Source organism: Prinia subflava, chromosome 5 (assembly GCF_021018805.1).
Source record: "Prinia subflava isolate CZ2003 ecotype Zambia chromosome 5, Cam_Psub_1.2, whole genome shotgun sequence".
Taxonomy (NCBI): domain Eukaryota; kingdom Metazoa; phylum Chordata; class Aves; order Passeriformes; family Cisticolidae; genus Prinia; species Prinia subflava.
In genome coordinates, this window is record NC_086251.1 from 37317163 (window position 1) to 37331439 (window position 14277).

Consider the following 14277-nt stretch of genomic DNA (forward strand, 5'->3'; position numbering starts at 1 on the left):
GCTGCCTGTGCCCGGTGTGTTCCCGCCGCGCTTCTGCGCCCGCGGAGTTGGAGAGAGTCCCTGCCTCCCTCTGCTCCTCTTGCCTGCTGGAGCCCAGACTCCAGAGGAAGAAAGTGTGCGAAACTGCAACTGAGTGGCGTTGTTGCGCCGGCAGCAGAGGCTGTGTCCCCTGCACGCAGAGCGGGAGCGGAGCTGGGAAAGCAGCTGGAAAATGCCCAGAAATACTTTCACAGCGGTCAAGCCCGGAGATCCCTGACACCCCTCCTTCCCTCCCCCGCCCCCGCCCCGCTAGCCCGATGGCCTGGCACCCCGCGTAGCCCGGCCGTGGGGGTGTGTGTGCGAGTGTGCGAGAGTGCGTGTGCGTGCGTGTGAGTGAGTGTGTGTGTGTGTGAGTGTGCGTGTGCCGCACCTGCCGGGCGATGCCAGCGGCCGGGCTGCCCGCCGGGGCTGCGCCGCGGCTCGCTCTTCCCGCCGCCGCCGGCCGCCGCCGCTGCCTGCGCTGGGCATGTCTCTGGGGCCGGCGGGGCCCCGGCTCCCTCCGCTCCTCGGCTTATGGACGGCGGCAGCGGCAGCAGCAGCGCTAGCAAGCAAGCGAGCGAGCAACCTGCACCAGGACTGCGCGGAGGAGTGGGAGCCCGCGATGCTTTGGCCTCAGTACTTTTCCTTAGCCTGTCTGGCTAACCGGGGCCATTGCTGCCGCCGCTGCTGCTGCTAGACACACAACACACACCAACATCAGGAGGGGGAAAAGTAAGGGAGAGAGGAGAAAAAAAAAAAAAATCCCAGGAAGATGGCGCCCACCAAGCCAAGCTTTCAGCAGGATCCTTCCAGGCGAGAACGGTAACACTTTCTCTTTATTGAACCTGCAGCAGCAGCAGCAGCAGCAGCAGCCGCCGCAGCAGCCGGGCCGGGCCGAGCCGGCGGCGCCGGGGCCGGGGCTGGCTGCCATGCCGGGGTGGGGGGACCTGCCGCCGGCACCCGCTGCTCGCACAGCCGGGCACCGTGAGTTCCTCCTAGTGCGCACCGCCAGCCGCACGCACGCACACACACACACACACACACACAAACACACACTCAGAGCAAGCCGCGCAGCAGCGGCCCCGCTCCGCTGGCCGCACCGCCGCGGCTGCCGGAGCCGGTGCCTGGCGGGGCGCGTTGCGGAGCCGGTGTGTGTCTGTGTGTCTGTGTGTGTCTGTCTGTGTGTCTGTCTGTGTGTGTGTGTGTGCGCGGGGCCGGGGGCCCCCCGGCGGCCCCGCCGCTCGGCGGCCCTGGGGCGCCGCGCCAGGCCCGGCGTTCCGGGCGGAGGGGCCGGCCCCGCCGGTGCGGTTCAAGCGCGGCTAGGCCGGAGCGGGGGGGGCCGCCAGCGGCGCCCGCGGGGCTGCCCGGGCCGGCCCCAGCCCCGCCGCGCCGGCCGAGGGTGCCCGCGCCCCCCGGCGTGGGCAGAGCGGAGCCGGTGCGCGGGCGGGCGGGGAGGCGGGAGGCGGTGCGCGGGTCCGGGAGGGAGGCGGGGGGGATCGCGCTGCCCCCCCGCTCGCTTCCCGGCCCGCCGCCTGCCCCACGTACTTTTGTTGGGAGAGAGTGCTTGTGATTAATGTGCTCTGCTGGTGACACGAATTGCCCGTAGCGGATTTGTTCTAGTAAAGTGAATCTTTCTAGAAGTGACTGGTAGGAGACAAAAGTACAAGTTCATGTGATGTTACTTTGTGATTCTTACAAAAGTATTCAAAGCTCCATTGCTACACTGCGACGAGATATATACCCAGAAGAAGAGCGGCCAGAGGGTTTGGGATGGGCTCCTTCCCTCCCGCCCCCTTTAGCGTTACAAGTGAACTTGAGTGTGAGGGCTGAGGAAGGTTCCTGGCTAGTTGGAAAAGTGGAAATTAACATTTAGATAGCCTTTAAAAGTAGCTGGATCGTTGGTTTATATTTCACAGCACAAATAAGTCTGAAAAATATTTAAACAAAAGTACTTTAGCCTTAATTTCATACTTGCGTATTTTAGAATGGTCGGCGTTTCTAGCACAACTCCCAAACCCCACAGATTTTGTCTAAGTAGCTGTGCCTTTTTTCCTAAGAAAGCAGACTGGGAGGTATAAAAAAATCCCATACATCTCATATTCACCACTGCAGTGTCAGTGTGCTTGTCTTAGATGCATTAATGTTAACTGTTGCACTTTGACAAGGCTATATTGGTATGTGGCAAAATTAGGAGGTACACCTAATGGGAAAACAGTGCCTGCTTAGATGTCAATGACTTAACTACAGATCTTCATTTTCAACTGTAAACATTTTAAAAAAAATATTGGTTCCAGTGGCTGCAAAAGTGTTTTTAATGTGTTAATAACACTTAAAGCATGCTTTTCTCCTGCAGAGTTCTTTGTTGGAAAAACAATTCATACGAATAAATCCTGCCCCCCCCTCCACAACAGACAATTCTGCTGTCTTCTTTCTGAGAATGTTACTATATTAGTGCTAAGTGTATTTGCCCGGATAGCTTCAGTAATCTCTCCAGCAGAAGCATATTTGTGTGCCATTTTGGGAATTTCTCTGAGATAGGAATCTTGAAGATAGAATTAATTTCTAGGGGAAACTTCATAGCCTGTGCATGAGTGCTTTCTTTATCACCTGTCTCCATTTGGCATTCGGAGAAGGTAAATCAAAGTGCGCGATTTGTTATTCTGCTCCACTTGAGAGCTGAACTAAATAACACTTGGTCTGAAATTCTGATTGAAGTTGTAGGAGGATATACTGTATTTAATTTAATGCCCTTTAATAGCATCTTCTTGTTCAGCTCTGATGCTGTCATTTTAAAGGTTGGATCGGAGTAGTTTTTCCCTGTAGGGAGTGGGAGGTGTAATCATTTCGGGGGAAAAAGGTAGTCTAAATTCTAGATCACTAATAGCCACAAACTTGGCCTAGTGTCCAAGAAGTTGTTTTTTGCCCTTAGGGTTCACTTTGTTATCACTCTGCACAGTGCTCTGCATAGTTTAGGCATAAGTACTGCATATAGAAGTTGATGACATTTTTTTGTAGCAAAAATAATACTAGTCTGTTTATTCCTTAAAAGTTTTGGAGAAAATGGATCAATGCTTCAATAAACAGATACTGATGTACATTTTATTAAAAATTGCGTAATGTGCTCATGAAGTCTTGCATGTAAATATTTCAGCTGTCTTTGTACATGTCCTTTCATCTGTGTGAACCAAGATATTTGAAATACAGGAGCATATCACTTACTGAAAGGGTTTGGCAGTCTCTTAGCTAATACTTCAGTAAACTAGTTCTCAAGATCAAGAATCCTCTGAATTGACTTTGTGTGCATTGTTTTCTTAGTCTGCACTACCGCAAGTATTTAGGTAGATGATGTTACATTTTTTCAAGCAAAAAATGTGCTTGCAAAACAGATGTAAAAAGTAGTAGTCTCTGCTGTAACCAGGCACTCGAATAGTTTTGAAACTTTTTTCACCTGTTTAGGTTCTTAAAAGGATATATGACAAGTTACACACTTACATTTGCTTAATTTTCTTTTTAACTGTGAGTGTTAGCAAATTTTACAGTTACGGCAACATTTTAGTTTTTTCAATTGTGTGGATATACACCCAAGAAAATGAAATAGACAGATGTGTCATGCTTATGATATGCCAGCATTGATTTGTATAGCATATCATAATATTAGAGTGCTATTGGTTTAGAGTGAAAGAGAAAAAACCTTTATTTTGGCACTTTTTCTAGAGCATGAGCTTAAACATAGCAGTGATAAATGATGATATGCATTGTCTAACACTTGCTTTTATATAAATAGCTCCAGAAGATTGCTTAAATGATAATCGAAAATATGAAATAGGGTGGCCTTCATATCACAAGGCCAAGGGTCTACAAATGGAAAAACTGAAATAATGAAATATTTCCAAGGCAACAGACTGTCAACAAGAACAGTAATGCATGGGCATATCATAGAGCTACCAGAGAGGATATTAGATCTTATAGCTCTAGAGCCTGCAGTTATAATGACCTTTATTAAACAGAGCCCTCCCACATTACAATGATCTTTCTGATTTCTGATTTATGGATTAGCAGTCATACTACTCTTCATAATTTGAAACATTCTCCCACCATATTTGATTTGCTGCATTTTTCTCCACTGGAATAATACATTATTTAGAGCTTACATGAGAGTATTGATCAACAAAACTTATATTGGGTATTTTCAGTAACTAATGGGATTCTGAATAACAAGATTTTGTCTGCAGCACCATTTTTACATTCTTTACCGCACAGCTGTTTTTTTCTTACAAACCATATCCAGTTAACTTGTTTTCTAACAATTTGATGGCATTCTATTCTAATGTTGTAAGTTACAAATAATTAGAGAATTTTGTTAACAGATTAATACAACACCTGGAGCCATAGGTATTTTTAAGAGAATATAAGGATCTATTGGCAGTACCCATCTCTTTTTATTAGCATCTTACTTGAATTTCTGAGTCTAATATACTGGCAATTCCAAATCACATTTGTTTGAAACTTGGCACACAAGTTGCCATCCCAGATGGGAATTTTACTGCAAGAGTGATGTAAAACAGTTGTTGAAAATTGACATTCTAGGTGTTAGTTTAATCAACATACTTTCTAAAAAGTAAAGAGCGTTTAAATTTTTTTTTTGTTTGTTTCATAAAATGGACTTTATAACAATACCTTCTTTACTGGAAAATGTATTCTAAGATAAGAATTTTGAATAACTGATACTGATCATGAAAACCAATTGTTACCATTTTATTAACATTTTTGGAATGATTATTCTCTCATCGAGGTCAGTAGAATGAAGCCATTTAACCAACGTGGCAGAAGTTCATTTGTTAGCAATTAAGTAGCTGTTTACTGTTATGAAACCATTTCCTGAATTCTCATCTCATGTGAATAAACCTCACATTCAGTTACTCCATCAGATCAATTTTATATTATTACCAGCACTAGCTCTTGCAGGTGTAAAAGCATCTCATCTTGTGTTTTCAGCACAGTCACATCAGCATAGTCATAGGATATTTTAAAATGAATCAAACAGACTTGTTCTGCAGGATGTCACTCTGGAAATTTGTTTATATATTCTTAACATAGAATATTTTTAAGGTACATAGCAAAGACTGCATTTTTCACCCTGGTTGTTTGTTTCTTTGGTTTGTTTGCTTATGCTTAATGTTTGGCTTTTTTTTTTTTTTTTTTTTTTTTTTTTTTTTTAAGAGGCTGCCAAAGATTTATGGCCATGAGAGGAAATGTTTTGAAAATTCATCCAAAATAATTACATTTTTTCAGAAGAGGCAATTTCTTTCTATGTAAAATTTATAAGGCTACTGTATGTTATCTTTAACATACAAAATCCCATTAGTGTGAATGAGGTGTGCGACTTTTTGTTTAATAGGACTTTGCATAATAAGGATAATTTGTAATAATATTGTATTTTGCCGCATAAGAAGATGTGCCATAATAAGAATATAATAATTGCTGCCATGTCTTATATGACTAGAGCATTGTTCTGTGACTAGCTGGAGCAGTGGTTCTGCAATACACAAAGTCCCAGTCAAATGAATAGGACCCTTGTGCCATTCATTTGAACAGGACTTTGAGTAGTACAAATATTCGTTAATTTTGTATGCCACAGAAGTATATTACACAGGACAAAGAAGGTACAGTAAGGGTAAGATAGTATTTGTGTCTCTAACTTGGCAGAACTGGACCCTGTTTTGAGAGAATATTGAGTTCAAGTTGTACCTTAATCTTTAGAAAAGTCCCAAATGAAATTATGTACACAATTAAAGTGTACTACAGAGAATCACAAGCAAGGATAAAAGTATTTTTAACATATAATTTAATAGATGTGATTTTTTTTCTCAGAGAGACCACAATGACAAATATACTTAGTGAGAGGACTAGTGAACTTTGCCTCTGTGTGTTATTGTAAAATGCCAAAGTCTTGAGATTGTCAAGTAAAAATGGAGTGATTCTCAAGGAGATCCTGATCTCAGCCTGCTGCAGCTCGATACTGAGAGTTATGCCAGCCCTTACCCGGCACTCTGCGTGCAGGAGAGAGCCAGGCACATTAAAGAACAAGTGATATGTGAGAAAGAATTTGAAACAGATTACTGAAAGCAGAGTTCTGAAGATTTTCTTGCAGGCTGTTTTCCCATCCTTTCTTGTATCTTGCATTTTGGACTTCCACTTTTCTGTCACGTTGCGCCATTTGTCTGTTCTGGGGAACTTCTCACTGATGTCATCCAATGTCTGAAGATGACTTTAATATTAATACTGAATATTTCTGTAGATATGTTTCTTTGTTTGGCTTAGCGTGCTTCAAAAAGTCTGAAAACGCTGTTCTACATGTTTTACTGATGAGATAGTTACACACAAAAGATTTTTGAGAACTAGCAGAAGTGGCAAAAGATGTCAATGTTAGCATTAGGAATAAAATTCCAGCCCCCATTTTGACTGTGTATTCAAAGATTATACTGCCTTCATTAGAGGGATTTACATTTCTTTTACAGGCAAAACCTCCACTGAAATAAAGTGCTTTCAGAGAATGGCTTGATTGCAATTTAAAATTAGCTGTTAGCTTGATATATAATACAAGTTCAACACTTATGTTAAATAATTTAAGTGGAAAAGTACTGTTCCATTACCTGCAGGCATGTTAGGTTTACATATGTATATAGTGAACTTAGGGGATATAGTCTGAATAATATGTATGTACGTAATCTACAATAATGTCCCAGGGGCTTGGATTTTCTGAAGAGCCTATTGGATTTAGGCATTCAACACATACTGCATTTTAGTGAAATATGGGCACCTAAATCCTATAAGCTCCCTGTAAAATACTTGCCTGGGAATTTTGTCTCCAACAGAAATCTAGAACAGGCTTCATTAGATATTACATTGTTTTAAACTGAATTTTATTGTGTTATGAATAGTCTTTGAACAGTCATTTTGGATGAAATACTAAAGGGTTATAGTTCTGCTGAAATTTAGGCACAGAACTGTATATTTATATATCAGAACTCTATATTTACATATTAGAATGGGGGGGGGGGTTCTTTCCCTCTTGCTTAAATGTCATGTTTGAAAGTCACGTGCAAATTCACATTTACAATCAGTTTACTCACAACCTAGCCTTGCATGAGTTAAGTGCCAAAGCTGTAATTCATTTAGCAAAAGTACAGTATACCAAATTTTAGAAGAATGTTTGTTAAAACGCTTTTTTTTTTTCAGAGATGATGGGAGGCAGAATTTGTTACTTTGTGGGAAAAAAATGTAAGTGGGCAGTTTTTGCAGGTCAAGGTTGAGGTCAATAGAAAGAACTGAGTGACTGAATCTGTACAGTGCTGGCAGCAGGATTAAAAAAGGAAAAAAGTATTAAAAAAAAGAGAATAGCTGCCAGTGGTACATATCCTTCAACCTTCACAGCTGAAAAAAAAGTAGCTGATTTTATTTGTCTGACTATAGTTAGATGTAGGATTGGCATGTTTGCTTCACCTTTGCATAAATTGCTAACAGTATGGACAGGAGGTTCTCAGAAAGAACTGCATTTTAAAAAACAAACCTGTTTTCTCTTGCTAAGTAACAAATAGAAGACAAACATAAAAAGAGGAACAAATACTTTGGGCTAATTTATCTATTTATTCTTTCTGAGCTGTTGTTCAGTTTTACAACAAAACTTGCATTTCTTGTGAAAAATCAAAAGTACAGTAATTTTTTGCATCGGCTGAATGAGCTAGATAAATGGTACTCAAGTAGTTGTTTGCAGAATCCAAGTAGTTTACTAAAGTATCTTAATTAATTGGATGTTCACTTTAATAGTGAGGTTTCCTGTTTATAGGCAGTGCTGTGTAACAAGAACATATATTTGATACATAAATGATACATATGGTTTCAGGAGGCCTGTATTTGTTCAAGATCTATTTTTACTAAACAACTGTTTCAGATTAACAAACAACAGGAAATAAATAGAGGTGACAGAAAATAGACTTCAGATGAGAAGCATGATAGAAAAGATACAGCTGATTCCAGATTTGTCAAACATATATGTACTGTTTCTTTTATCAATCACTCTACTTATATTCAAATTTCCAAAGTAAGAGATGCTGTATTTCCCTTTATTCCTTTTTTAATAGGAAGAAAAATGCTTCTCTACAGAACTGCAATTTTGAAACTGATATTCCATGCATTTTAAGGGTAGTATTTCAAATTTTTTGTATCACTTCCAAAAAGCAGGAGACTGCAGGATGTAGTAAACATTGCAAATCTCCTTTACTTTCCCCCCTGATTATTTGACATACTGAATGTCTATCTTTAGGAGCTGCCAGTATTTAGATTATAGATTTAGAATTCCTTTAGGAGTGATTTTTTATAAAGGTTGTTGATTATAGTACTACTAAAAAAAAAAAAAAAAAAAGAGGGATATTTAAGTTCTATTCATGACTTATTTGTTTCTTGTGGCTATTATCATATATTGCAATATTTGTTCAATTCAAACAGGAAAAAAACCCAAAGGGATTAAGGGAAAAAATGTGTTTTAACTGACAGAGAATGGAAAAATACCTTGCCTGGATGGAAATGGAAATGCAAAATTAGAGTCCTTCAATATTTATTCTGCTTTTTACTAATTATGAGGAAAACTTTAAAGGATTTTCCACTGACTTATATACATGTCTACTGCAAAGTGCAGGCATATATTGTATATTAGATAGAGACAGAATATGTATTTGCTTGAAAGGAAATAATGCTATTTGCTCATCTCCAGTAAGCTATGTCTTACTTTAGCTGAAGTTAAATGTAAATACATGTACTGGAATGGAGATTTGCTTTCCCTCTAATGCTGTGGGCAAAAAGTAGGCTCATCTTTTTTTTTTCGTTTTTCTTTTTTTTTCTTTCTTTTTTTTTCCTCCTCATTTTTATTGTTCTGTGTAAATGTAATTTGTTAATCCTGTGAAATTTGTCATAGATAAATTTGCTTGGATTATCTTGTCACCACCGTATCTGCATTCTTTTGTTCATTGCTTATTCATAATTTAACAGTCTGGCAGTGAGCCTTTTTGGGATGCTCACAAAAGATATATGACCTCTACCAGCTGCTACTATAACCTGCAGAATGCACAGCAAGACATTAGAAACGTGAGGATTCCTCTACTGATTAAAGTGCTCTTCATTTAAACAGTCTGTTCATAAGAATCTCAGGAATCTTTGTGGATAGCAGTTTTGATTTTTCTTTTCTCACAAAATTATTTCTAATGTTTTCTTCACCTGAAGGGAAAACTAACATTGAATCTTAAGATGATGATGCTTAGCTCTCAAATGGACTAATGGAAATTAAATCCCTCATTATATATGCCTGTGTATACATAAGTATTTGTGTATTTACACATTTTCATATACCTGTACCAGTCTCTACCTGTGCATGTGTATATATCTATATATGTATATATGTATTTCCTGCAGTTTTACAGTGGGAGAAATTAGTGCCCATGTGTGCTATTTTAAAACTAACTCATCTATTAGGATATTTTCCAGCACATATTATTATGCAGTACGAATTTACAGAAGAGTTATCCAGTTTAACCCTGCTTTAGCCCTAGTGTCTTACAGACTCTATTGTGTAAATACTCAACATTATACAGTACATGAAAGACATTAAATGTAATGTTACTTGAAGTGTAACAACATTTTAGATTTTCATTATTCTCCTGACTCAGTTTAGCATATAAATTTTTCGCTTTTTCACTTTTTTTTTCTTCTTATCTGCAGATCAGCTTGTGAGTAATGGCTAGTTTTTACCTCCCCTTTGTGCTGGCACATGATTATAGTTCAAAATAATTCATTGCTAATCCATGCAGTATTGGTTCATCTCCATCACTTTGTTTTGTGATTAGAGCCTCGGGCCTGTAAGAACATCCTTCTGCACAGTTTTCTATCCTGATTTTCTTTGACTGCATCCCATTTTTTAAGTAGTTCTATCATTACTGCTCACCTACCGATCCTATTTAATTTTTAAAAATGTATCAGTTAAAAAAAATTAATATTTTGTGGGGTTATTTTTCAAGGGTTTATGAAAAATATTTGTTTTCCACTGCAGTAAGTCTCCAGCAGTGATGTGTGTAGGTCTTGGTTCATCTCAGCTGATGACGGAAATCTGACTTGAGTTTCCCATTTTTCCTTAGCAGTCTGCATTTCCTCTCTACTTATTTACATTGGGTGCTTCAAGAAGTTCAGAATCCTAAAAAGAAACACAGTTTCTTTTTTGAAACAGACTACAATAGAATAGTAATTCCTGTCTTGTCATTTTCAACACAACATTTCAAGCAGAGCTGGTGTGCAATAAAGCTGACGGAGGAACTTTTAAAATATATAGGGCGTGATCCTACTCTGATCACTGTGGTTGAAGTTACTCTTTATTGGGTCAGATATGAACCGATGTGACACTAGAACTGGGCTTATGTGATACAATGATATTGTACCTTGATCACATTTACATCGAATATTTCCAGATCATGAAGAAAATCCATAATATTATTTCACATGAAAAGATGCAAATTTTCTGAGAAGGTCATCTAAAAGATTTTTCAAGACTTTGTTTCAAGCATTGAGTAGTCCTGTGTTCCTTTTAATAATTACTTTCATCTCATTGTAGCCGTGTGTTTGAAAGTGTAGGTCAATAAGGATGATCGCATTCAGAATTTCATGATCTGTGTAGTGGAACAAATTGAAAGCAAAGCCTGTATCAATCACTGTGAAGGGAGGGTTAATTGTTACTGCTTCTCAAGCCTCTGGACAGATAAACCAGTAATGAAATACTTATTGCTCTGATATGTGAATGGTTAAGGATGAAACAATGGAAATAGAAGCAGTCTTCAAAGATAACAAAAAAATATCAAAAAACAAACAAAAAAGGCAAAAAGGCAAAGAATAATTTGGACTAAAGTAAGATACTGTATTTGCTGTGTATGAACATTTTGAAAGTAATGTTTTCATCTAATAGAGCCTTGTAGGAATGGTGTAAGACAGTAGAAAGTGTAAGGTTTCTAAAACAAAAATAAAACATGAATTTTACAGCTTTTAATTTGAAAACAATTTAAATGGTTTTACATTAAGCCTGGATCTTAGGTAAAAGTAACATTTCCACATTAAATGTTTTCTTTTCTTAAATGTTTTCTCTGTTTTTAATTTGTGGTACCTTTGAGTGTTTATTTCTTTTCTTTCTTTAAAAACACAGCTGTATTTACTAAATCAAGTATGTTTTGTTTTCATGTGATGTTGTTTTAAAGCATTTTGCCTACAGCCAAACAGGACTTTAAAAGAGTGTTTAAAGATAGAAGCGGAAAAATAAAAATTAGTGCAAAACCAAATTACGATACTATAGTAAATATTTGACTATTTCTAGATTGTGCACTTAACATTTTAAACATCTGTTAGTTACTTATATGTTGAAATATATGCAAAAATATTTAGCCAAATTGAAGTCTTAGGCCCATGACAATCATCTCAACACAGTGGGTAGTTCTGAAAATTAATGAGAATGATAATACTGTAAAGACTGTTCCAGAGTTTGCCCAAATTCATTATCTAAGACTCTTGTTAAGAACATCTCAAAGAATTTTAACCAGGAAAATATATTAATGGTTCAAAAGCATTTTTCAAAATGGTGATTTATAAAAGTATAATGGAATTATATATGCAAGAGCTATAGTTAGAAACACAAATAACAGGAGCAGCACATTATGAAGGAACATTTTCCAATAGCTAGGGTACTTGGCTTTGATTTTGTGCATAGGTGTCAAGGTTTCCTTAACAATTTATATTTTGAGATGAAGGAAATGAAAAAATGTAGGCAACTTATAAAAAACAAAAGTCTCCTTGTTAGCTACCTAATGAGGCCTATAGCTGCTTAAAAGCTAAGCAAAGTAATTAATAATTTTAGAACTAGTATAAACATCTTTTAGACAATCGAAAAGCACTTTCAAGAGGAAGGGTGATGAGACACATCTTTAGATTTCTCTTCAGAATGTTAAGAATTTCCTGTTGCCTGTTTCCTGATGGGATTGACGCAGCTGTGTATCATATGGAATGAAAGAGGAACCAAGTGCCTGGCTTTGTTTTATTCAAGTCTTCACTTAAGAAAATGTATGTGTTGATTTTGGCTCTTTTTCCACACATCACTGAAATGAATACTATACACAAAATTGTCCAAATGGAAGCAAATTATAATTAATCTACCTTTTTTTCTAAGGGACAGAAAATGTTAATAAATAAAGTATATCAGTAAGCTTTCTCTGCTGTGTGCAATGAAAAAGAAAGAGCTTGGAAGATTACTGTTATTTCCATTTGTATTTTCAGAAGTGGTTGGTGTATTGAAGTATCTGTATTTGCATGTGCACATGTAATTGTTGGAAAACAAGTTAGTTATAGAGTTTCTTACTCATTTTGGCTGTTGTGCAATCACACATAGCCCATCTGAAAAGACATCTTTCCTGAGAGATATGAATGCAAAATAGAGAGGGATAAGAAGATCTAAAAAAATTTTAATAGTAATTTTGTTCTAGCCTGTCCCACTTCATGGACCAACTCTTTGAAGAGGATTCAGGATGGGAAACTGTACTTGTTAAATTTTTTAGTAATTTCCCTCTCTGGCAAGCAAAAGGTTTTCAGAAGATGGCAAATGTGGTTAAGTGGTCTGGGAATGGGTAACCAAAGGTGCTGCAGGTCCATAGCAGTGGGGCTGCCCTTCCACTTGTGTCCCAGCTCCTGGCAGAGCCTGGTAAAGCTGTGTAGCATGCAGTTCCAGTTGGAATTCACACTAGCTCAGGTCAATATGATCTTCTCCGAGGGCTGTATAAGGCAAATTCTGTTGCTAAAGAAAAGCCCTCAATACCAAGAGTAAAGCAGCTTCTTAGCATCCTGCCATGGCCCTCTGCTACTGAAGCAGACACAGGCCCCGTGCAGGGTGCACAGCTGATGGGCAGCAGGGCTAAGGGCATGCTACAAGACTCAGCAGAGGCACATGTGGCTGAGTGGGGTGATTGCACTAGATCACTTCTGAGACTGTCTCTCCAAGCAAGATGCAGACTTCTAAAGATCTTTTTAATCATTGGGAGTTGCACTTTGAATCTTAAACTTTCATTCGCTCAACCTGCCAGCCAGCTGTGAAAACAGTTGACCACGTCCTTGCTCTTTTTTGCCCTGTGACTTCTTGGTAAATTACATCTTTCTGCTGCTTTTGGATACTTTGATCACTTCTTCAGTGCATTCTTTGGAGGATCTTTCTCATTCATTACCCATCTTTGTGTGGGAGTTCTGCAACATGTTGTCTCTCAGCCGCCCTCCTTTTCCCCCCTTATTCTGCTCTTCATCTTTGCATAATCTTATGTGGAATGACAATTTAAGTATCATCTCTTTGCAGATGATTCATAGACTTTGGTATATCCATCTCAGTGAAAATGTAGTCTTGATTCTCAGTCATCTCCTTATAGCCTAGCTTTGATTCCCTTAGTCAAAACAGATCTCCTGGAGATTACAAGCCCTCCACCTACTTTTCAAGTTAACACTGCTATATTGCCTGTGAGTAGAGGTCTGTAATTTGGCAGTCTCACTGATAAAGACCTCTCCCTCACAGCATAGTAGTTAAAAAGGCAAATAGATTGGTGTGAGTAGGAAAGTAGAGATAAGGACATAAAGGCTGATGAGATACATGGAAAGAGTTTTGTCAGAGGAAAAGTTAAGGTAAAATACTTCCTCTTGGAAAAGGGATGACTGAACAAGGCCTCAAGAAGGTAGCTGGAGAACAAGTATTCATTAACTTTAATATTATGAGAACAAGGAAACATTCTGTGTAATTCTCAGGAAGCAGTTTTAAAATGTTTAACAGAAGTTGTAATATTTTTGGGGGGTTCTTTCTTTTTTTTGTTTTTGTTTTTGTTTTTTTTTCCCCTTTTTTTGTGGGTTTTTTTGTTTTTTGTTTTTTTGTTTTTTGTTTTTTGTTTTTTTTGTTTTCATGGCTTTCCTGCCTCCCTTCAGTCCTACCCTGTAGCATGCAATTGAATTGCTCAGTGGACTTCCTTGCCAAAGGGTGTTTTAGAGGTCAAAATACAAACGGGCTCAAAAATGCATCAGGTGTTACTCTGTTACATCTCTGAGGAGCTATTGACTGTGATGGTGATGATGCAACTCAACTTCAGGAAGTTTTTACACAGCTGACTTCTGGATGCTGACATGGAATATCATGGAAAGGGATGTTCTTTC

The 14277-nt window shown here is 38.8% G+C and overlaps 1 protein-coding gene across 2 annotated transcripts in view; it reads left to right on the top strand.

The window, feature by feature from the left end:
• Nucleotides 1–307: 307 nt before the first annotated feature.
• NPAS3 (neuronal PAS domain protein 3) overlaps nt 308–14277 on the top strand; it is a 595307-nt gene continuing 581337 nt past the window's right edge. For both annotated transcript variants that reach the window (XM_063398891.1, XM_063398892.1), the window contains exon 1: nt 308–840. In XM_063398891.1, the coding sequence (XP_063254961.1) occupies nt 791–840 (50 nt within the window). In that variant the 5' untranslated portion in view covers nt 308–790. The remainder of the gene's footprint in view (nt 841–14277) is intronic.